Consider the following 26,275-nt stretch of genomic DNA (forward strand, 5'->3'; position numbering starts at 1 on the left):
CTCCTATTTGTTTTACTCATATTTGTCAGCATCATAAAAAACAAAGCTAGAGTAGTAAAACGGCGGTTATGCCTGGCCAACTTAGTTATTATCTCGGTACATGACCTTTCATCACAGCATAAATACGAACAGTAGCGAAAAGTTTGTCCAAAAATGACACACTTCATAGCGCTGGGACTGGGAAGTTCCCAGTACGTCACAGTAATGGTTTCAGTTCCTTCGTGGCATTCAGCAAGACCACAACATATATAATATGCTAAATATTTGTCACTGCGCGTGTGCGAAGAGGCGGAGTCATGAAGAGAGGTCTACATTGATGTGTTTCAAAATCTTTTAAAGAGAGTTTAGAAGTTTTCGGTTAAATCTTGCAATCAATGTTTCACCCATTTCCCATGGTACGATTGAGCTAAATGTTTTATATATACAAGTTTGTGATGAGATTATACGACTCAATTCCAATCAATGAGGATTGAAAAATCAATTTTAACTTTTAAACAGTAAAATTTTTTGAGACACTTTAAACCAGCCAACAGGAGAGCCTGAGTTTGATTCTCATCGTGTACAATTTAAAATAAAATAAAAAGGATTTTATTTTAAAACAGAAATATTTAAAAAAATTTACAAGCATACACCTTTATTTCCAAATGCACTAAAAATAAGAATAATACTTTTTCATCCTACCCCAGAAAACTGAAGAGGGGCGCTCATGACATAAGAAGCCTTTTAAACTTCCTGATAATCCCGGTGATCTTATCTTTATGTTATGTTTTGTGAAGATCCTTGAATAGTTATAAATATGTCAAGACCGCCCGACACTTTTATTTTTGGTCTTAAAAATTTAAATATTCTAGGTACTAGGCTAAAAAGTTTTTCAAAAAGTTTTTTTTTTTTTTTATTAAGAAGCACGTTTCAAAAAGTTGTTTTTCTTTTCGGAATGCATGGTATGAAATTAAGTCCTGGCCAAAATAGCTCTTGGTACTACTTCCACCCCCTCCCACCCGTTTTCTGAGTGGCGCTCCGAAGTTCAGATATGAACGAGCCACATAGATACTTATAGCATTCGCTACCAGAGCCATAAGCGACAGGTAAAATAATAAATTATGAAGTAAAATCCTAAAAGGTCATTCAGGAGCATTATATTTGTAGCTAGTAACAAAACTCCCTCGTTCCCAGGTGTTTGGTTTTGATTGTCACAAAAAGTACAAAAGATAGGTTTTAGCTTTATACCGACGATGCCGCAGGTTTTTAATTCTTGAGATACGAGTGACGGGTTGACATTGGGACGTAGTTAATGACGAAAATCCCTTCATTTAGACTATTCAAAAGGACAACGGCAAAAGACTTTGAGAAAAGGCTAAGCTGAAATGGTTTTTAAGATGGTCATTTTCAGTCGGAGCTCGATAACAGAACTTTTCTCATGCAGCGAAAATTTAGTTTTAAGGGCAGTCAGTTATACCTTACACAACCTCCAAGCGAGGGTGGGGCATTGAATTGTAAACTTTCAATAAACTGTCTATGATAATATAAAATAATAGCAATGTGAAGTAATACTATAAATTTGTTTAAATGGTTTAATAATAGGCCACCTTTCAACATTACCATAAGTAGCCAAAACGAAAGAGCCGTGGCCCCGGCAGGACCATATCAAGGATCATCTTTGCTCGGGGAGGGGACAAAAAACTTTAAAAAAATCATACAAAATTTGTTTATATGCATTCAGTTACTTTTTACGAGTCGAACCAAAATTTCGGAGGAGAGAATTCAATTTTTCTCAAAAACAGTTTCATATTTCTTTTTAGAAAATTTCTAGCCCAGGAATCTATGGCCTGAAAAAACGATCTAGATAGATCACGAGTTTGAGAAAATTCATTAAGAACCTTAATTTAGAGAAGAAAAATCATATGAGTGACGTCATATTTATAAGCACATTTCAAAAGCTAAATACGTCAATTCCGCCTCAAGATATTACGTATTACTTTGGGGCCGCTAACTATAAAGCTTAAGCCAGGGAGAACAAAATACAAGCAAAATAGACAATACGAGGATGATATATTATAACCTATATTGCAATCAAACACTTAGTAAATCCTTAATTCTGTGATAATATTAAAGCTTGACACTATGTTCGCAAGTGTAGAAATAAAGCCTCTGATGTAAGGTATTTCGTGTTGAAGATGGATAGACAAATGATTAGACTTAGCCTAGACTTTCCTGCTAGACTCCCCAGATTTCCTGGTAATCTAGACAATTGTAGAAAGTGTATTCACCTTAATCTGCATGCCAATAGAAGAGATTTTGTTGAAAAGTTTTGTCAGTACTTAAACTATTTTCTAACCGTTTTGGAAAGATACTTTTAGTGGCTTTTTTTGGGGGGGAGTGTTTTACACGAGAATTTTTTTTTTGGGGATGGGGGTTACATGATAAAATAAAGAAAACGCATAAAAATTTGTTTGTATCCATTTTTGTTACGTTTTTACGAGCCAGACAAAAATTTCAGGGGGGGGTCAAACTGACTAACCTCTACCCCCTGCATACAGTCATGCACTCAATTTTAGCAGTTGAGTGTGGCAAAGTTTGGATAAAGTTCCGAAATGCTGTTCTAGGCAGAATAAACCAAGAGTGTGAAGCAGAGTTGAGGAGTTGAGTCAGCAAGAGTTGAGGGAAATCGCGACATACAACGCTTTGGATAAAGTATGCAGTGCTTATCCTTGGCAACATCACTCTTCTCTGCTTTTTGTTGCTGCGTCCAGTCAAAGACCAAACAAGCTGTAAGCATTTAAGAGCTTTTAAGGGGAGAGTTTGACATACTGAGATGCATATTACACTACGAATTCTTGGGGCGGGATGCTACTTTTTCTGAAGCTAAAACTGATTGCATCGCTCGTCAGCTGAGACCATTAAAGCAATTTCAACTATAGAATAGTTACAAAGATTTCCAGAATGAGGAAGCACTTCATTCTTAAGACAGGGAAAGTCCAGGATACTCATATTGCATTGCCAATAAGTCTGAGTTAAACGGTGGAAGACAGTAAAAAATTGACCTAGTTATATGCTATAGGAGCTTGAAGAAGTTACCGCCTCTTTCTTTTTAAATGTCACTAGAAAACCAATAGTTTACCAGAAAACCCCCTAAAAAGGAAATTCTTACTCAACGCAAACTTATGAAGATGTCTCTTCTCTGCTTTTTTGTTGCTGCAAAGGGGGTATAAGACAAGTCTTAGTTAGCGCTTTACTCTGCCTCAATAGTTCTCTCGCTGTGATCTTGAGTGACATAGCCAAAGCAAAGGGGTAATTTCCTTTGCTGCTGATTTTGTTGAAAATTAGCAGTGCCACCAAAACACGACAGGAGCCTGAAGTTGAAGTTGAAAAGTACTGCTAGAAGGTTTGTTTTACTTGGATTTAAACATTTAAACAATGTGTCTTCTTGTTTACCGGGGGCGGGTCACCCCTGGCTGCTTACTATTAACACTTGTGAATGGAAGCAAAAAAGACCATAATTTCGAAAATGATTTAAAGTAGCTTTCATCTTCATAAGTTTGCGTTGAGTAAAAATAAATGCACAAAAATAAATTATAGAAATTTATATAAACAAATTATTTTCACATTTGTTTTAGGGAACTTTACTTTAAAAGCATGTCGATATTGTAATTTATGAGCCCTTAAACACCTCTCTTTGATGCTCCAGTTCCTAGCTATTGGTGACGAAAAAAAGAGGTCAGATCAGTACTACCCATGCAATAAACTGATTTTCTTTGCTGGCCGACATGGGGGGGGGGAGGGCAGTAAGTATCCTGCATGTATTTCGGCTATGGCGTTTCCGATGGTATACTTTCCGTCTCAATCCGACTCCACTTCTGAGGGGTTTCATGATACTTTTCAAAATTCCTATTAATTAGTTTTCTTAATAAACTTTTACTATTATTACTATTCGAAATAATAGTTAACATCAGGATCAGCCCAATGACAATTTTTGTCTCACTAGTTACTTTCTTTTCTTTTGGTTACTATGCGCTAAGATTCGTTCTTTACGAGGTTGCAGCTATAGCTATAACTGCAACCTCGCTATAGCTGCAACCTACGTAATATATACCACAACCTGCCATATATATCACACACAGGAAAAAAGCCTTCGGCATTTTCTTAGCAAGAACCTAGTAAAGAACAAACCACGTTGTCATCACTTTTACCCAAGTCCCTTATTTAAAGTAACATTGTAAATGACATGACCGTGTTTTTAAATTTCAGAATACTAAGAAAATATTTTAATTATAAAACTGCCAAATTGGACCTACATTATAGTTACCATTTTTGATGAATGAATTTCAAATTTTTTATACAAAATTTCTTGAACCACGTCATGTTTTCTCTTCAGCTGCTTTGTTGCAGTTACCGCTGCAACCATGATACGAACAAACTGGTAGTTAGTTAAAACCAATTTTATTGTTTATGCTGTGAAAGGTTGCCACCCGGTGAAAAATAAGCACTAAATTTTAGCAGTTTTTCAGTGACGTTTTTTCGCCAATATAAAAAAAATCGCTAGAAATATCGATAAATCACAACGGTTGGAAACCCTGATACTATGCCTATTAAAGCTGAAAGATCAACAATAGTAGGGCCTAGCAGATTATATGATCTCGGTATAAGGAAATCTTTTAGTGAAAGGGATTTTTTAGTGAAAGGGATGAAAGGGAAAATTGAATGGATTCTCATTGTCCCTTGTGTTCTAACCGCAGACAGTACTGGGTCCCGGCGGCTTCGCCGATTCTCATTGTCCCTTGTGTTCTGGGTCCCGGCAGCGCTATGTCATTTTTTGATCGAACTGATGACGTAAATTGGACATTCTGTGCTTGGCCCTGGGGGCTTCTCCGCCGGTCCCCAGCATGGCACGCGGTAGGCTTCTATATATGGATTCTCATTGTTCCTTGTGTTCTAACCACAGACAGTGCTGGGTCCCGGCGGCTTTGCCACCGGGCCCCGCGGGCCCCAGCATGGCACGCAGCATACTTCTATATATGGATTCTCATTGTCCCTTGTGTTCTGGGTCCCGGCAACGCTATGTCATTTTTGGATCGAATTGATGACGTAAATTGGACATTCCTAATCTGGCCCTTTCAGTTTGAGCCGCAAGCCTGGCTTTACGTTGCTCTGGTGTTCCCTTTTTGGTGACATTGTAGGATAATTATACACACATTGCTTTAGTAATATAGTGACACGCCTTCTTTTTTTACTGTAAAAAAACTGAAAAAAAAGCTGATTCAAAATATAAAATTCGTTAGATTTAATGCTACCCATCAAAAGTTACGAGACTAAAAAAATTTGCTCCATTTTGAAAAAGGGGAAAACACCCCGAAAACATCAAGTGATCTTAATGAAAATCACATCACAAAATTCAGCATATTAGAGAACCCAACTGAAGGGGTTTCAAGCTCCTATACAAAAAACCGTGGAATTTTGTGCTTTGTGCAACGCCCCCCCACCCCCAAACTGGAATAATAATGGAATCCCTTGTTACATCGATTACTGACATCTGGGATAGTCTAATATAGCTTCTTTTTGAATTGTTCCGGTTAAACACAACATATCGAGAGGGGTATCAGGTTAGAACTCTCCTCGCAAAAATTTTCTCTGACTCATAAAGAGTAATACAAACAGCCGTATATATAAACAAATTTTTGATACGTTATGTACATTTTTTTGTACCCTCCCCCCAAAAAGTACTGGAAAACCGCCTTGGTTACAGGCAAATATCTCTGCACACCGAGTCATGCCAGTGATTCTCCCCTCAGCTCAAACTGCAATGTGGCTGCCGAAGGAAGACGCATGTCAATTTTGTCACAACAGAATTTATAAAAACACTCATTAAAGCCGCTGTATTTTTATAATGGTATTAATGGAAAACTTCTATTGCATGGTAGGGCTATGCTTGCTATCAGCTCTTCGAATGTGAAAAAAGCTCTGCTTTTCGTGTAGAAAACAATTATTTTCCACCCTACACAAGAACTTGTGAAGCTCCATTTGAATAAGGGAAACTTGATCTGTGATTTTATTGTTCTGTAAAATCTCCTGGCGATTTGGTCCATGAATTCAAAACGCACTGTCACCCTCTGACAAATATCGAATTTTATCCATTTTGTAAAAGCTTATTCATGGAATCTTACAAATGGTTTGAACGGGGATGATCCCCCATTGTTACAATCCTAAAGCTTGATTGATGATCGCTTCCTGACCCCATAAACAACGTCTGAAAGGATGACTACCAACTTCCTATGCAGTACTTTTCAAAGTTTAGAGACAGTGGGACCCTAAGTAAATACGCAAATTTGAGCAGAGCAAGGTAACTGATATTCAGTATTACTTCTTAAAAGAGGATCTTAAAAAAAATAATAGCCAGGAATGTACAACTTTCTTGGTTCCAAGCCCTAGTAGTTCAAAACAGTCAATTTGGGTTAATTTTAGCTTTTTTCAAAAAAGAGCAAATTTTGGTAGAAATATTGGCGGAATATGTCTAAAATTACTTTTACTCATGTAAGATCAGACTTCAATCCTGCAATGGAAATTCATATTTTGTGGAATATGATGCTTGGGTCACCTCAAAGGTGCCATTCTTTTAGGTTGTTCAAAAAATCGTAAAAAGTTGACTTCTTAGAAGTTATTATTTTTTTGCGCTTGATTTACAGGAGCTTATTCAATCTATCCTGTTTATTTTGTTTAAATTTCGTTCTACATAATTTCTCTTGTCTCTCTAAGCGAGTGACCTTTTTTTTCTCTGAAAAAGTAATTCGTATTCTTCTCCCTGCTTTACAGACCAAGGAGCCTTTGTGGGGGTTAATTTAGCGGATTATTATATGTGAATTCCATCATTAGTAGATCTTATCTCATGTGGAAAAATAGAGCCTTACCATACCAAGGTCATTTTACAGGCAAAAGAAAGAGAAGAGGGGTACCAGACAGAAAATAGGATCCAACAGGCCCTGGGCGGTATACGTAAATGGTCATCGATGATTACATCTGACAAAAATTTTCATTTATTAACAAAATTGTTAGTTTATTCATTAATTATTAATTATTTTTAATTTATTTTACTAATTGATTAATTATTCATTAATTACAACTTAAAGCTGTATTGATTCGATAAAATGTCTACCATTTTTTAATTAGCTTTAGCCTAGATATTTGGTGGCATTAGTACTAAGAATGTGTTTTTTCCTTTCAAATATAGGCCAGAAAAAGATATATACAAGAATGAGAAGAATATATTGGCCCAGATATGGGAAAACAATAAAGCTCGACCTTTCAAAAATATTCTTTTAGGGCATCATCGATGGAACTCGACCAAAGAAACATTGTATTACTTGCATAAGCTGGAGGACCCCATCGAGTCTTTCTTGGAGAAAATCCAGAGGAAGTGCTACGTCATACAATGGAAAATGTACATGGTGGTAATATCAACCATAGGTCAGGCAACAGACGATCAAAGAATGAGAAAAACTACATTGGTTCAGACATGGGAAAACAATGAAGCTTGACCTTCCAAAAACATTCTTTTGGGGTATCATCGAAGGAACTCGAACAAAGACACATCGTACTACTTGCGTAAGCTTGAGGACCCCATCGAGTCAGTTTTGGAGATAATCCAGAGGAAGTGTTCCGACATTCACTGGAAAATGCACATGATGGCATCAAACACAGGCCAGACAACAGACGATTCAAGAATGAGAAGAACTACATTGGTTCAGTTCAGACATGGGAAAACAATGAAGCTTGACCTTCCAAAACTATTCTTTTAGGGTATCATCAAAAGAATTCGAACTAAGACACATCGTACTACTTGCGTAAGCTCGAGGACCCCATCGAGTCTGTTTTGGAGACAATCCAGAGGAAGTGTTCAGACATTCACTGGAAAATGCACATGGTGGCATCAAACACAGGCCAGACAACAGACGATTCAAGAATGAGAAGAACTACATTGGTTCAGTTCAGACAGGGGAAAACCATGAAGCTTGACCTTCCAAAACTATTCTTTTAGGGTATCATCGAAGGAACTCGAACAAAGACACATCGTACTCCTTGCATAAGCTCGAGGACCCCATCGAGTCTGTTTTGGAGACAATCCAGAGGAAGGGTTCAGACATACACTGGAAAATGCACATGGTGCCATATCAAACACAGGCCAGCCAACAGACGATTCAAGAATGAGAAGAACTACACTGGTTCAGTTCAGACAGGGGAAAACGATGAAGCTTAACCTTCCAAAACTATTCTTTTAGGGTATCATCGAAGGAACTCGAACAAAGACACATCGTACTACTTGCATAAGCTCGAAGACCCCATCGAGGCTTTCTTGGAGACAATCCAGAGGAAGTTCCGACATACACTGCAAAGTGCATGTGGTGGCATCAAACACAGGTAAGACAACAGCCGATTCAAGAATGAAAAGAATTACATTGGTTCAGTTCAGACAGGGGAAAACGATGAAGCTTGACCTTTCAAAAATATTTTTTTAGTGTATCATCGATGGAACTCGACCAAACATACATCGTATTACTTGCATAAGCTAAAGGATCCCAACGAGTCATTGAAGAGGCAAAACCAAATAGTTTTAGAGCTCCAATGTCAAGGCAGTGCCAATCATTCTTAGTACTTAAGCTTTAACATTTTGTAGCTATGGAACTGAAAAGAATTCTTTGATTCCAAAATGATAACGCAACAAATAAATACTGAAAATGAGAAATAAAAAGAAGCTTAAAAGCCAAGTTAACAATAGACGCAGACCATCTGGACCGCTTACAATTCTATTGATAGAACTGCTGAGTAAGTCCAATCACTACTGTGGGAGCTGCATGTAATTTGCTACGTTGTTAAATTTCTGTTTGTTTGAATCGTGACCGTACTAATCTCAGCAGTTTGTCTTTAATTGTTTGCTTGATTTGATGTATCAAGTCAAAATGTTTACATTTATAAAGCAGATGTGAAATTCTTCAAATATTAGCTAAGAAACAGTCACTTTATAATTTTATACTGGGCAAACTATTTTGGCTTATTCTGTCACTTCGTTGTAATAGGCTTATATTTTAACAACTGATAGGGATTAGAAACTTATAAGAATTATATTTTACCATCTAAGCAAGAATTTGCCTTTTTGATCGTTCTACAATAAACAGGGATAAAGTTAGGTTTTGAAATGGAAATGACAGAGCTAATGACAGGGTTGCTAAAAGATAAGAATAAAAAAAAACATATATGTTATTCCTAATTACTTTTACTAATAATATCAATACTACTACTGTGACTACTATTACAACTATACCTAAGGGTATGAAGATGAAATTTATAAATAATTTTGAGGGGGGAAGTTCAATTGAATTACAACCAAGAATGTATCCAGGGGTTATGGGGTTTGACCTCCCCCCCCCCCGAAATGTTTGTCCGACTCTTGAAAGACGTAACAAAATGAATGTAAAACAAAGTTTTGATATTTTTTAATTGAGTTTTTTAGTGAGTAATGTTCCTCGTGCAGGAACGGGGGCAACGATCTAGGTGGGATAGGGGGTGATTTTAGGGTTTCTTAAAACTTTGCTCTGCACTCAATTTGAGGGTTTGCCTAAAGGGCAACGAGTTTTTAAGGGGAGAGCACATCTCATCCTCTCAAAATAGCTATGACCTTGGTAATATCCCTTTTCAACAGAGGGAGATAATAGCCCTTTTCAGTTAAGAGGGAGTGACTGAAGTTGGAACAGTTTACAAATCTTGGAAGCGAGGAATTTTCGGTGAACAGGATGCTCATACTTGGAAACATTTTTTCCGAGGGGTTGCCACTTCCCACGACCTTGTATCCATCTAGGAACGCCACGTGTACCACGAAGTTCCAACAATCTTGGTAGAGTTCTACCAAGCTTAGTACAGTTTCACCGAACTTGGCACAATTCCACCAAACTTGGCAGAGTTCCATCACACTTGCACATGTCGCACGGTGTACATGATTTCTGAGAATAGAGCACCACTCGTTTTCTTTCTTATGCCAAAATATCCAGCTCTATACGAGTTAAAAAAAAAAAAAAAATAGACAGAGAATGACACCATTAGATTCAAAAAGTGGAGTCCCTGAATCCATCGTATTCAGAATAGAATAGAACACCACTCGTTTTTTTTTCTTATGCCAAAATATCCAGCTCTACACGAGTTGAAAAAAAATAGACAGAGAATGACACCATTAGATTTTAAAAGTGGAGTCCCTGAATCCATCGTATTCAGAATAGAATAGAACACCACTCGTTTTTTTTCTTATGCCAAAATATCCAGCTCTATACGAGTTGAAAAAAAATAGACAGAGAATGACACAATTAGATTTTAAAAGTGGAGTCCCTGAATCCATCATGCACAGACATAGCCGTATTTCACACAGAATAAGTAAGAACAAAATGAATAAGATGATAATATTCATTTTAGACAGTCCTGTTGTTTTTTCGTCTCTCTCGGTGTGCTCGGACCTTTGGACACTTGCCAATAAGATGCATTGGTGCTCTCAAATTTGCCCTCACAATGGCCTTTAGTAGGACAAAATTGGAATGACATATAAATGCTTCTATTATGAAAACAGATTCCAGTTCTTAGTCTCATTTCTTAGTTTTTAGCATATATTTTTATTTCAAAGCTTATGCTTTTCCCTCGTAGCTTCAAATTAACATTGGAAAAATTTTCGATACTAGAGCATCCCGACCCCATTCTGAAATTTTGATCCGTGCCATCTGGGAAAAACCGGTTTGTATGTCTGCAGTAGGTTATAATTAGCTTAGTGTCATTGAGAAAAACTATGATGTAGGTATATTTTTATTAAACACTAGCCGTTGGGGTGGCACTTTGCGCCACCCCAACACCTAGTTGGTGGGGGCGCTTCGCGCCCCCCCCCCACGCGTAAGTCGTTACGCGCCATTGTAGTTGTGTCCCTGTGTCCCACCTATGAATATAGATATATATATATATATATATATATATATATATATATATATATATATATATATATATATATATATATATATATATATATGTAAAATTTGCGAATATACAACATTCTTCGATGTCCCATTGTCTGTGAATATAAATAGATTGTCAGGTTTACCTACTCTTGAACATGCAACATAAAATTGTCCATGGGAAAAACAATCCGTATTCAGATCTATACCTCATTATTCTAATGATTGCCCTTGAGCTTTGTTGATGGTGATTGCTAATCGATCATTCCCTGTGTCCCCGTCGTCATTTATATATCCCCCTGTGCCCCCGGCATCCCCGTTGTAGTTATGTCCCTGTGTCCCGGTTGTCATTTATATTCCCAGTATCCCGGTCGTCATTTGTGTCCCAGTGTCCCAGTCTGTAATTTCTCTTTGAGCGTCCCGGTCTTCATTAATATTCCCTGTGTCCCGGTCGTCATTTGTGTCCCGGTCTGTAATTTATCTTTGAGTGTCCCGGTCGTCATTTATATTCCCTCTGTCCCGGTTTTTAGTTTTCTTTTTCTCCTTTATTTTTCAGTTTTTTTCCTTTTTTAGTTTTTTTTAGTTTTTTCAGTTTTTTTTATTAGTTTTTACCTTTTTTTAGTTTTTTTCTTTTTACCTTTTTTAGTTTTTGAGCTTTTTTAGTTTTTTTAGTATTTTCTTTTTAGTTTTTTTGTAGTTTTTACCTTTTTTATTTTTTTTTTCTTCTTTTGTATTAATGCTAAAGCCAAGGTTCGAACCTGTAACCTCTCGGACCTAGAACCTGGAACATAACGCTTACCAACTCAGCTACTTCGGCTTGAATACATTCGTTTTTGAATTGGTAATAATGACGTCAGTCGACAGACAGACAAACAACTTTTCATTAAGATTAACCTAACTTCACTTCTTGGGTGGGGTCGGGATTTTTAACAAGTACCAATGTTACGCGTCATGCTCAATAGCTTCGCTGCGTTATTCTGCTTGAACTAACCGAGAAATAGATTTTAAATATATGTAGATAGATTCGTTATATGTAAAAATATTATCATAAACGATAAAGTCGAAGAACAAAAGCTTGAAATCCCATCCAAAACAATCCGGTCTCTATTGGGCACCTCGACATCTTGAGGATATTAAATAAAAAAAACAAGTTTTTTTTTTTTAACTGAAAGTAAGGAGCGACATTAAAACTGAAAACGAATAGAAATTGTTCCGTATAGTAAAAGGATTGTCCCCTCCTCAACACTTCGCTCTTTACGCTAAACTTTGACTCTTTGTCACAACTCTACTTTTTAAAACCACAAAAAAATAGGGTTTTCTGATACGCTGAATCTGATGGTGTGATTTTCGTTAAGATTGTATGACTTTTAGGGGGGGAGGTTCCCCCTATTTTCTAAAATAAGGCAAATTTTCTCAGGCTCCTAACTTTTGATGAATAAGACTAAACTTGATGAAACTTATATATTTAAAATCAACATTAGAATGATTCTTTTGATGTAACTATTGGTATCAAAATTCCATTTTTTAGAGTTTCGGTTACTATTGAGCCGAATCACTCCTTACTACAGTTCGTTACCACGAACTGTTTGATTCTGGTCTGTAAAACTCCCTTGTCCCTTCTGGATCTGGGCTGTGGAAACCTTAACGTGGAAATGCTGTGTTATTGCCATTTAGAAATGTTAGTCACGGCTAAACTCCGAGTCTAATCTCCTCATTTATTTTTTCTTCTTCTCTGAAATGCCCAGATGCTTATTTCAGTTTAGTACTACTCGATAAATCTTTCCTTAAATGACATCTGTCTTCCAGATAAGACAGCCTAAATATTTGTCGGGTATTATCATCGCAATTTATCGCTGGCAGGGTTGGCACACGGGTAGAGACAGTCACTTATACCATAAAGCAATCTAAAATGTTCTATGGATTGGTGATTTATATGCCACCATTTCGAAGATTTTTGTCCTGGGGTACAAAGCTTTAGCTATTTTATCGAACGATTTGACATACCAAATCTACAACACTAAACAAAGCATGAGAAAAGAGAATACATATGGGTCTGATAATAACAGATATGAACCTAGACGAGCAATGGACTTGCCTAAGTGATATTTATGTATAGGAAAGGAGCATTTTTTCGGCGGGGAGGGGGTACGAAAAACTAAGAAACCCATTAAAAAATTGTCTTATATGCATTTTTGTTACTTTTTTACGTGTCGGACGAAAATTTCGGGGGGAGGGGGTAAAACCTGGTAGACACAGAAAAAGCTATGAGTAAATACCAGAAGAATTTTTGGAGGGGTTTGAAAACAATTGCATTATAAATATACATTTTTCAACTTTTGGTCGAAAGGTTTTTGACCAACCTTGGCGGAAACGATTCTCCCGCAACAAACACTCTACCCCTTTATTTTCAGGTACGTTGTCACATTTCACTTTCTGGTTTCTTTCCCAAAAAAATACCTAGGACTACTTCTTTGGTTCTTGTACATGGCTTTATTAGCATTGCAATACCCATGTATATACTTCTTTGATGCACTCATCCGCTGGAGAGAGAGAGTTACATCTCTCTACAGTGGACTCAGCCAAATATTTCACCAATGCCTTTGCTTAAGCCTTATTTCTAAAATGACCTCATTAGGTTTCCACTTTCATAAATGATAGTAATAACCCTAAGAGGATAAAGGGTTTCAGCCCAGATCAATGGGATCAAGTTACGTGGGAGTGAGAACCTATCTCTTATTTCTCAGTTTTATAAGGGTTCATTTCATAAAAGGAGTGAGATAAACGGAAGTGGAAAGCCATAGAATCGGCGGACGCATTCCTTGACACGTTTTTTAAGTGTGAATGTAAGAGGGAAAGCGAGAACAAAGATTCGAATTCCGTTTCATAGAAGAAACTTAAGCAGATGGGGTTTGATTGACCAGCTGGTGTGCGTTGTTTATAAACTTTTTTTTTATGTGGGGGTTTAAAACTTTTGCTTATTGACGGCAGAATAATTATCACTACGGAGGGGTTGTGACAGTTGAAACACATTTGCATGCACGACATCCTAAATCAGCGTAACAAATTAAAGCAAAATATGAGCATTGTCAAAATTTTTCCACTAGATACGCAACAAATAAATAATACAGTTCCTGCTATGTCAAATGGTGGTTTCCACGGTCATATCCAAGGGGGAGGTTTGACCCCCCCTCAAACTATAAATCTCCGACTGATAAATGGGTCATAAAAATACTACTAGTACAAATAAATAATATGGTTCCTGCTATGTCGAATGGTGGTTTCCAGGGTCATATCCAATAGCGAGGTTTGCCTGGTTTGACCCCCTCCCTCGAGCTAAAACCGACGACTGATAAATTGGCCATCTAGTACTGTATCCACAAGTTACTTCAGCATCAAGCTACCTGAGGCCAACAGAGCAAGGGACGCTCCTCTCCCACCCTGATCTATTTCTCATAGATTCTTATAACCACACAAATCTTTCTCATAATTTATTTGTCCTGATGAATCTATATTTTCTCCTGAAACAAGTTCATGCCTGCATGAACTTTTGAAGATGCCTTTTGAAGAGGCGAGGGGGAGCGTCAGACAATCCATAGGGACTGATGATCCCAACTTGGCATTTTGAACAACTGTAATTGTCATCTTTTATTTATTTATCATTTTTTTAATTTCTTTTATTTTTTTGCCATCTTTTATATTTTTACCATAAAAATATAGTAATAAAATTGTATTTAAAAATACAATTCTTTGGTTATGCTTAGAGAAGTTGTTTTAAGCCGCGTTTTTAGTTTGGTGTTTAACGGATAAAACGTCAAATGAATCCACCAATTAAAAACCCGAAGTCTCTGTTGAAAAAACTACTTTGCATTTCCATTGGCTGATTAACTTTCCGTATGTTCGTAAAACACCAGAAGACGCAACGTAGACACATTTCTCAACACCTGGTACAGCTATACAAACCAGCCTTATCTACAGAACAACAAAATATTTACTCAACATTCTCACTTATCAGTATTTATAATCTATTAGTGGTTAAATGAAAAAGGTTTTGGCGCCAACATTAATTTTTCTCTATCTGTTTTTAAAAAAAGGGCAGCTTTCCAAAATGCAAACAATCCTCCCTGGAATTTATCTGCAAGTCTGGTATTTTAATGAGAAAGTGATTGAATACCTTCCTCTGTTCAAGCACATAAAGGATTGAACACATTTAAATGTCTATTAAGGACATAGGAACTTAGCAGGATTTAATTTCCAAGGGGTACTGATATATTCCACAGGGGAGGGGTTACACATTTCACCGCAAAGCCGAACTATTGTTACAAATTTTATGTTACACGTGAATTAAGATTGTAACGGTTTTAGTTGGGGGGGGGGGCACTTGCCGCGGGCTTAGGAACTTTAGGGGCGCAAAATTTCAAATAAAGAATTTAACGGTTATAATAATTTTTTTGATTTTTGAAATTTCATTTTTATTGACAGAAGCAGAAGGCGCAGTTAATAAATGAAAATAATTAATGAATAATTAATCAATTAGTAAAATAAATTAAAAATAATTAATAATTAATGAATAAACTAACAATTTTGTTAATAAATGAAATTTTTTGTCAGATATTGCCTGGAAATTTTGAGAGAAACAGGGAAAGGGCGATAATCAAGAAATTGCCCCGGGCGCAAGAGAGGCCAAAACCGCCAGACTAAGATAATCATGTCTTTTAGTTTAAGAAGAGTTAGTTTTAGAAATAAATGGACAAGACAAGGCGCACTGGCAATGCTCCTCCGAACAAGCTTGAGAATAGTTACCCCCCTAAGATCCTTTGAACACTGAAAAGCAGCCTCTTGCGGTGGAGCCGTCATGCAAGTACGTATTTTGAGATATATCGTAGTTTTACTCTGATTTAGACTATGAATCTCTTACAAGTGTGTTTTATTTGGCATAAAACACAAAACAGATTTATTTCGTCCATAATTAGGCACTTATAAGAATTGAGCGTACCCCTCTCCTAAAATCTTCGATTTGTATTAATTACCTATAACTTACTATATCATTCACCTAATCTCAAACAAATACAAAATAGAAACAATAGGGAAATCTTTTCAAGACAATGGAAATCGGTTCTGTGAATATTTCGGCCCTATGTCCAAGGGCCGTCTTCAGCACAATACGAGAACGAGAGAGAAAATATGTATATATAGATAAACTTACATTAAATTGTGAGAATTAAAACTAATGATGTTTTTTTTAAACTTTTTTAAAAACAGCCTTAACATCCTTACTTCAACGAAGTTCAACCAGGACTGACAAAAAGAATGAAGTGAGAATATAAACTCATTCAAACTAAAGAGGACAAAGTGATTAAATGCAATTTCTCAGAGCCAACCTTGCATTTTTAGCAGACTGTCTCAAAGGCCTTTTCGTAGCTAGTTCTATTATAAATACTCCATAAATTCTTTATACTCAAATTTAATTGATTAAGAATGATCTAACAAAATATTTTACTAAACCGATTTATAATAGTATTGAACTAGATACGAAAAGGCCTTTGAGAGAGTCTGCTAAAAATGCAAGGTTGGCCCCGAGAAATTGCATTTAATCACTTTGTTCTTTTTAGTTTGAATGAATTTATATTCTCACTTCGTTCTTTTTGTCAGTCCTGGTTGAACTTCGTTGAAGTAAGGATGCAAAGGCTGTTTTTAAAAAAGTTTTAAAAAACATTATTAGTTTTAATTCTCACGATTTAACGTAAGTTTATTTATATATACATATTGTCTCTCTCGTATTGTGCTGAAGACGGCCCTTTGGACATAGGGCCGAAATTTCGCAGAACTGATTTCCACTGTCTTGAAAAGATTTTCCTTTTTGTTTCTACTTCGTATTTGTTTGTTATGGAAAGGCAGTGTGATCTTCGTCGCTATTATCCACCTAATCTATTTTAAGTACCCTTTCCACAGTTGTGCCCCCTCCCACCCGGACCATAGCAAAAGTAGGTGCGTTAACAAGTATGTCTATAATGGCCGTTGATCAAGAGGTAAAAACACGAAAAAACTGAAAAAATGGCCAAATAATTGTTTTTACAATTGGCATTATTTTGTGTTTAAAAACACAAGAGTGTGTCTTGCAGATATTGATAATAACGGTAACAAATTGTAAATATGCCAAAAGTGATGTATTACCACATATCTATAACGATTTTGTAATAAGAAACTAAGAATTGTGAAATATAATATATATATATATATATATATATATATATATATACATAAATGAAATATAAATATAAAAAAATGCTAAGTATTTAGCACAAACAAAAAACTAAAAATGCCTGCATACTGATAGACCAATCGCACAGGTCCAGAGTTGCTACCCATAGCGATTTATCACCATTTCTAAAGATGTCTTATCATTACCTTAAAAATCACTAAATCAAAGTTCTTAAGCCGAACTGGCCAGCCATGACAATAAACAACAAAGAGGTATGAAACTCAGTGAAAAAACCTCAAACGAGACTGCGGCCAGTAGAGAGAAAAGATGAAAAACTAAAACAACGCGGATATTTCGCCTGTATGATAAGTAGGCGTCCTCGGCAAAAGATAAACAAAGATAAAAAAAAAACACTGAACTAAAAACAAATAAAACCACCACCAATATTAATAAATACAATTGTTGCAACTAATCCACCTACGGAAAAGAAACTATTAGAGTTACTTCAATGACAACATAGAAGCAATTTTCTCTTTCACGCGCCACAGGATATTTCTGAAAGTGGGTTACCCCCCTTATGTAGTTTACCGTATCCCATCTGCACATTTAATTGTTAAAAAAGGTATAAATACCATAGAGATTTTTTAAAAATTTCATCATGCCCAAACCTCAAAACAAGTCTCACAATTTCTGAATTTGACTAGAAAGTAAAAATAAAATCTTCGTTGCAGAACAAGGCTGCTGACAATTCCACAATTATCGCCAAATCTAGAGCCATGAGCAAAAAAATCGTGTAAATATATAAATAAAATCCACGGCCTGGTTTCAACACGATTTTGGATATTCCATATCTCTAGGCAGAATATAAAAAGAAAAGAATGAAAGAGAAAAGAAAGTATCAAGGGAGAAGAGAAGAGAAGGTAGAATCTATTGCTTGTCCTATGTGTGGATCTCAGGATGAAAGTTTAATACATTTTTTGTGTGAATGTGTCGAATTGAATGATTGGAGGCGAAAGATGTATGGTAAAGAAAAATTGAATGAGATATGGATGGTAGATATAATGAAAGAGACAAACTTCCTGAGTATTAAAAGGATAGCAAGATTTGTAAGGATTGCAGCGGCACATCGGGAGCGTTTTCTTTAAATAGTATTAATTTAATTTAGTTAATTTGTCGTTTGTTTTTTGTTATGTAATTTTCCTATGGCCCACGGGCTTTTTCTGGAATAAATTATTATTATTATTATTATATATAGTTATCTCACAGAAGTGGGATAACTTCAACGTTTCTTATTCTTTAACGTGTTTTTTTTTCTGAGGGGACGACCCACTTTTCGCCAACAGGTGTACATCTCACCAACGCCAAGTGTATTTTGTCACATTTAATTGTCTAATAAAAAAGCAAACAGTAGACATTTTAGAAAATATTTCTACTTAATGTATATAAACATTGAGGATTTGTTTGGAGTTGAACTAACAGCACATGCTTGTCTTGTGTTTACATATTCTCCGCAAAATGGAACAGATCTCTCTTGTAAAAGCACTCCGGCTCGGAAATCCAGAAGTTTTTGAGATCAACCAAATGCCTCCGATTCTTTGTTTAAAACCGAAAGTTGAAAGCCAGAAACTCCCGCCTTTAATTTAAAGCATTTTCATTGTGATTGTCAGCCGAAAGCTATATTGTTTTTCCTGGCCAGTTAGGAATTTTTAAGAAGGATTTTTGAGGTTGTAATTTATTTTTGTATGCACCTCTAAAAATAGCTCTGCAGAAAAACAGTAAGTTAATTCGTAAAATTGTTGTGAATTAAATACGTGTCACTGTTTCTACCGGCTTTATTTCTGACGAAAGAGGCGGAGTTTTAAAAAAGAGCCTTTTTTTTAAAGGCGAAGTTACAGTTACTTCGTTATGCAAGGATTTGTAGTAATTATATTGATTTTAAAAATAGATGTAAAATCTTAAGCCAAAAATTGATATCAAGAGGTTTTTCTGCAAATAAATTAACTTGGCAATTTAAAAAATTTAGTTTTCATTATAACGAACTTTAAAATAAATATCAAAAGAATTATCTAGAAATACTTAAAGAAATTTTTAACTAATTTCGGAGGTTCGAGAAATGTTGTCACAGCGCCATTTATTTTGAATTGTGTTTCTAATTGAGCGGATTTTCTAAAAAATTAGCCACATGGTAAAGATGAATTCTATAATTGTTTAGTTCATTCAGGTTTTTTGCAATGTGTTAATATTTGTGATTTGGTAAAATTTATAATATTTAGTTTACCTATTGCTGCTAAAGGGAGGGATATATTAACAGGATAAGCTTGTTTTGGTTTTACTTGGTTGTTTTACATTTGCTGTTTTTTTTTCATAGGCATGTATTTTGGGGGTGATACCTGACGCGGGGATGCCATGGATATTCTGTGGTAGCCACAACACTGTGCTGGGTAGAGAATTTAGAGTGGCGAAACCCTATATAGGCCAGTGTATTCTCCTGATGAGCCCTTATGTTGGGTGTTGCCTCTGAATTATTTGTCTATATTATTTTTTCTATTGTTTGGTAAATGACGACTTATACTTATTGACGACATGACTGCCTGTCCATGGATTATTCTTTATGGTTGATTGTGTGTGGCTATGCTGTTTGACCTATGTGATTGTATGGATGAGTAGGGTTAAGGCCTCATTCAAGTGCTGGTCTATATTAATCACAATTTAGGAAAACAGTCTTCCTTTTCTCCTTCTGTCTCTTTTTTTTTTTTTTTTTTTTGTGTTTGTGCTGTAGCATTGGTGATTTCTCTTTTCATGATATATATATATATATTATATATATATATATATATATATATATATATATATATATATATATATATATATATATATATATATATATATATTCATTTTCATGAAATATATATTCATTATCTTCATTTTCATGATTGGCTTACTTAAATACGTTATAGAAACAACCAATGGAATTAATGCACGCTCTTTATCACGAAAATATAGGATAGCAATCACTTGTTTTCTTTTTAGTAGAATTTAATGAAAGGTGCTAGAATTAACCCCTTCCCCCGAGGAAAACTTCCCTAACACATAAAACTAAGACGCTAAAGAGAAAGAATGCCAAATAAAAATAATAAAGAATTCTCGAGCATTCTATCTAAATTCCTAACTATAGGGAGAATATGTTTTATAGAAATTTTTATTTTTTACAATAAAAATTAAAGTTTAAAAGTACACTGTAATTATTTTCTTCATGTAATTTTCTTATCATTCACTAAAAGTCTGTATAAAAATTAAAATATCACTGACTCACATCGTGGTTGATTTTGACCAGGAACCAAAAAGAGTCGCCAACCCCCTGGTGTTCTTCAGTATTTATTTTCAAATTTGTATTTTATTTGAAGTTTATTTGTTAGTTAACACTGGGGCTATGGTGGCTATGTTAACCCCGAGGGCAAACTTATTAAACATTTCGAAGTTTTTGAAAGATATAAATATCTCAAAATTTTGATTCGTAATCATAGAGGTTAGAGCAGAAAAGCTGAGAGAGGACTGATTGCCCTCCCCAGCAGCGTTTTGCCTTTAAAAAAGGCACTAGAACTTTCGATTCCTAATTGAATTAGCCCCCTCTCAAGCATCAAAGATAGCCCTCTCTATTTGAAGTGGGCGGAAAAGTGCATTTTGAGGGGCAGCAATAATGCTTATTTTCCTTCTGCATTATGGTCCCCATAGCCCAAAGTTTCAGACCAATCAAAGAGACAAATCCTTTGAATAATTTTTATTCATTACTCTCCTTGGCCCAAGGACTTACGGCTGTAAGTTCAAATTCATCTATGATTTTTTTTTTTTTTTTTTTTTTTTTTTTTGCAGAAACACGGACAAAGAAATAAAATAGAAATGTAAAAATAAATACTATAGGGTGTTCTACAGCTCATATTCTATCTGTATTTGGAATATGTAGATTATTCAAGAATTCCTTTTTTCCTTCATTATTTATATATATCATACAATCTTCGTGGCTGCTCAATTTTACAATAAGGGGAAATTTTTCTTACGGGCGGGAGAACAAGCCAGACCCCGTTTAAAGATCAATGTGTGCTTAACAATTTTAAGATGATCAGATGACTTTTAAAATTAAGACGGTCAGATGACAGAATAAAAAAGGCGTTTTTTTTTTTAAACAAAAATACCACAAAAACATTGGTAATTATCTCTTATAGCCACCACACTCAAGAAGTGAAGTTAGGTTAATCCTAGTGAAATATACCTAAGCATGATGAAAATGAAATACTTTAGTAACAAAATTATGGAAACAACAACAAAGAATTATAGAAAACAGGCTCCCCAGAACGCACTATAGTAAATGGTCTCTAACCTTATAGAACCAAAATACCAACTAAAATATTTAATTAAATTATGCCTACGTTGTAGTGTATATACACTCTCTCACGCTAAGCTGATTATCACCGAGTACATACTGAAATACAGAAAGAAACCGGTTCTGCCAAACGAAGAACTTGAGTGCGGTGGCTATAAGAGATAAGAACCAAAATATTCTGTTTAATCCATTGGGGGACAAAAGCCCCCCTCCCCCACAATTATAGCTCCAGTGTGTGCGATCTCTCGTATCCAAAGCTTGCAGGTGATAATAAAAATAGACTACAAAGGCCTCTCGTATGGCGGCTTAAAATTCATGAGAACTTCAAACGTAAACACTGTTTTCAAGTGATAACACTGGGGTTAGGTTAAAATTTAAGACCACAACTTTCAGTCCAAGAAAATTACACTTGTTAAAAAAAGGTAATATTGACCGTCAAAACACCTGCAAGCCCCTTTTTTGCAGTCCACTTTAAATTTATCTCTTGTAACATAACGCTTTTTGAATTACCAGCACCGGTTTCAGATGTCACGTTTCGATTCCAGTCAATCCAAAACTAAAATGTCCAGACCCTTTGTGCTTACGCAGCTTATTAAGTTTCAAATACGTCTCGCGGCAAATGTTGGTTAATGTTATAAGAATTTTAAAGCACTTTTTTACTCTTAGCTCTAAAACCCGTCCTAACACCTTGGGTACTGGAAATGTTCTATTAATATATGCTAGCCAGGATGGTGTTTCGTTTAAATGAGTGTTGTCCACCTGTCAAATCGGGTAGCGTATGATTTATCGCATCAGTTCACGAGAAACTAGTTAACTTTTTATATACTGCAGACCACTTTTCGGGGTCTTTGGGGTAGTTTCAATGCTAGTTTTTTTTCTAGACTTTTTCTTTTTTTTGTGTTGAGAATAGAGTTTAAACGATAAGATCATAAGCAGTAGTGAAACAAATGTCGGGGAGGGGGGTATATTTTTCAAAACCTATTGAAGCAATTTCGGTATTTTTACGACCTTTTCCCAAAATGCCTGAAATATCGCTTCACACCAAAAAAAAAGAAGGTATTTCTCACTGAAAATACAAAACAAAGCATTTCCCAAAATTTGTGAGGGGGGTCATTGCCAAGCCACTCACTTGGCAACCAGAACATGAAACGATCTTGGCATAGAAAACCGTCCCCGCAAAAAATCAACTCCCCACAAAGCCCGAATTGCAAAACAGTCTGGCAAAACTCAACCAGCCCAAAATATAGCCCAGCTAAAATAAATCTATTAAATCTGTCCAAGTAAAGTTCAGTCAGGCAAAATCCAACAAACAAAATTAATGAGCTGACAAAACTAAATAAGTAACAAATTTACCCCCCCCCCCAGAAAAAAATGAAAAAAAACATCTAGTCAGAACAGAAAAATCGAACATACAATCCACAAAAACGATCTCGCAACAATTCGGAACTCAATATTTCGAAACTCAAAAGAGACAAAAATACAAGGCTCCACATACGAATTCAAGAATTTTGAATGACACTTTTGCAAAGTGGTATATAGAGGAGCTCAGTGTTGCCAGACATATGGTTTAAAATTGTACCGCCATAAAAGTGAAAATAGCCGAAAGCGTCATTTTTCTATTGAAAATGCACCAAATGAACGATTTCCCTCAAAAAAGCACCAATTTGAAAAAATTCAATGCACAACTGCCTCAAAAAAGCGCCCAAATGCGCCCCATCTGGAGGAGTTACCCTCTTTAAATAGAGCCTAAAAATTCTCAGCTTCAAAGTGTGTTTTCATGTTTTGGACCACTTTTTTCCCACGGTTTTACAATGTCATTTTCTTGTGGGTAATCCTAAGAAAAAGATAAAGTATGACATCTATCCAGATTTTTAAATTTGGATTCTTAAATTTTCGGGTTTTTTTTTCAAATGCGTCGTGTTTGCAAAGCATGGAAGTAGGTTGTTCTTAACACCGGGAATAAAGACCGGAATTTTATAGATTTTGTCTTATTTGCATCCTCAAAAACGAATTTGTTCCCATCAAGACTGTATCCAGGAGAGGGTTAGGGGATTTGGACCCCTCCCCCCCACTTTCTTCCGACCCATAGAGACGTGACAAAAATGCATATAAACAAATTTTTGATACTTGCGTTTATAAAGTTTTTTCATACTCCCCTCCGAAAAATACCCAGAAAACGTTCATGACTCTCATTTAAAGCTTAAAACGTCATTTTTGCTCAACTACAAAATTATTATAATATTAGATACACTCTTCCATTTCGGATATGATAATATCTTTTTAAAGTATAAAAAATCTTTGGTCGGATTTAAAATAGCAAAATTGTCGCTTACCAAGCACAGGACGCCATACCAAAAAAATAGGTCATAAGAAAGACAATAGCGCAGTTACTCTGATCCAAACCTTCCTGAGTCAAAATATTTATTCCATGTTGAGGCTCAATATGACAACTGATATCTGAGCGGCCACCCAGAAGACGAATACCGTATCCAACGCTAAAATTTAAAAAAAAAAAAATCAATTTGATTAACGTCTAAAAAAAAGAAGAATGAATTAACACGGGGAAAGTCAGCTCTCAAAGTTGAAAATTATAATACATTTTAATTAAAATACAATTAATTAAATAAATAAATTAAAATATAATAAATTATTATATAAAATTAAAAAAATACATGGTAACTTAAAGGTTTAATTTAGCTGCCCTTTAAAATCTTTCTATAGGGGTGGGTAGATGCAGCTTTCCCAATGAAACAAATTTTATTTCGTTAAAAAGTAGCTTCTCAACCCATGTGTTTTCTATAATACGATTTGACTTCGTCTCCTTGTGACGAGGAAAAAAATCTATACAGATAGGAATTCACTTGGGCTGAAATGAAACACGTTTAAAGATAATAGGCGAAAAAACACCAAGTTAAGCAAATAATCAGGGCTGTGGAGCCGGTTATAAGCCATAACCGATTCCGATTCCAGACATTTCCAATATACAGACTCCAATTGCGATCCCGACTTCATTCAGCTGAAATTTCCTAAACTCCGAATACAACTACGCGACTCCTAACTCCACAGTCCTAATTAAAGATTCATTTAACTGGATTTTATAAGTTATAACCGACTCTGACTCCAACTTCAGACATTTTCAATATACCGATTTCAATTCCATTCAGCGAAAATTTACCAAAGTTTTTACTACGACTCCATGACTCCCGACTCCATGTTTTGAAGCTTCATTTAACTGAATTTTATAAGTTGTAATCAACTCCGACTCCATTCAGCAAAAATTTACTAAAATTCTGACTACGACTCCACGACTCCCGACTCCATGTTTTGAAGCTTCATTTAACTGAATTTTATAAGTTAAAATCAACTCCGACTCCATTCAGCAAAAATTTACTAAAATTCTGACTACGACTCCACGACTCCCGATTCCATGTTTTGAAGCTTCATTTAACTGAATTCTATAAATTAAAATCAACTCCGACTCCATTCAGCAAAAATTTACTAAAATTCTGACTACGACTCCACGACTCCCGACTCCAGGTTTTGAAGCTTCATTTAACTGAATTTTATAAGCTAAAATCAACTCCGACTCCATTCAGCAAAAATTTACTAAAATTCTGACTACGACTCCACGACTCCCGATTCCATGTTTTGAAGCTTCATTTAACTGAATTTTATAAGTTAAAATCAACTCCGACTCCATTCAGCAAAAATTTACTAATCTTCCGACACCACAGTCCTGTTTTATAAGCTTCATTTAACTTGATTTTGTAAGTTATAACCGACTTCGACTCCAGACATATTCAATATACCGACTCCATTCACCAAAACTTACTAAAACTTCGACTCCACATCCCTGCTAATAACGGAAAATAAAAAGTAAAAATCATAAAAGAATCTCAAGATTTAGAGTGGGGTCCTCCATTCGCGCTTATAAGGCAGGTACGCATTTGTAAACAATTCTTCTTCAAGCTAATCTATTTCGCTTAAATAATTCCAAATCAAAGCCGAGTCTGTCTCTTCGCAAATAACCAATAGCATAGCATTACCAGCCAAAAAAGTATTTGATTTTCTTCCATGAGTTGATCCCTTATTCAGACTAAGGTAAATAAAGGCGTTTGAAAAGTAACCATCTTAAAGCAGATGATTCAGAGAACCAACATGAAACTCTTATACCCAGCACTCATGGGGCAACAGTTTCAAAACAACGGTTGTAAACTGGTCTCATCTGCAGCCGGTTTACGACCAGTTTACAAACCAAAATGAAACGTGGCTCCGACCACGGGCGCGAGTGACTGTGGATCAATTGTGTTTATATAATTGAGCAGGGTAGTGTGGTTAACTTTTTGAGTTCCGACGAGGAAGACTTAATTGATTACTATGGGTAGTGCAGGTTTTGTAGGGTGCAGAGGGAGTATTGGGTCCATACCTACTTGAAAAAGGATGCAAAGTCTCGTCTGTTCTTAGTAGCAAAAAACGGTCTCAAACAGATTGAAAATTTATTGCATTTTACAGAATGTTTATAGTTGGACAATATATGCTCCCGAAAATGCGTGGGATATAGTTGTGGAACATGGGATATAGCTCCCGAAAATGTGTGGGACAACACTGCAGCGCAAGTGACCACGGTTGGAGGCTAGCGGGCCCCCACTCTACTTCAAGGCCATGGTGACAAAACAGTTGCGTGCGCAATCGGTTAACAATTCTAATCTCAAATAGTTGTCCCGTAGG

General features: G+C 35.8%; 1 protein-coding gene across 1 annotated transcript in view; it reads right to left on the minus strand.

The window, feature by feature from the left end:
* Positions 1 to 26,275, minus strand: part of LOC136039582 (frizzled-4-like) — a 59,070-nt gene that overhangs the window by 21,743 nt on the left and 11,052 nt on the right. Inside the window, exon 2 of the mRNA XM_065723437.1 lies at positions 23,881 to 24,042. Within this exon, the coding sequence (XP_065579509.1) occupies positions 23,881 to 24,042 (162 nt within the window). The remainder of the gene's footprint in view (positions 1 to 23,880; positions 24,043 to 26,275) is intronic.

Source organism: Artemia franciscana, chromosome 19, assembly GCF_032884065.1.
Source record: "Artemia franciscana chromosome 19, ASM3288406v1, whole genome shotgun sequence".
NCBI classification, from domain to species: domain Eukaryota; kingdom Metazoa; phylum Arthropoda; class Branchiopoda; order Anostraca; family Artemiidae; genus Artemia; species Artemia franciscana.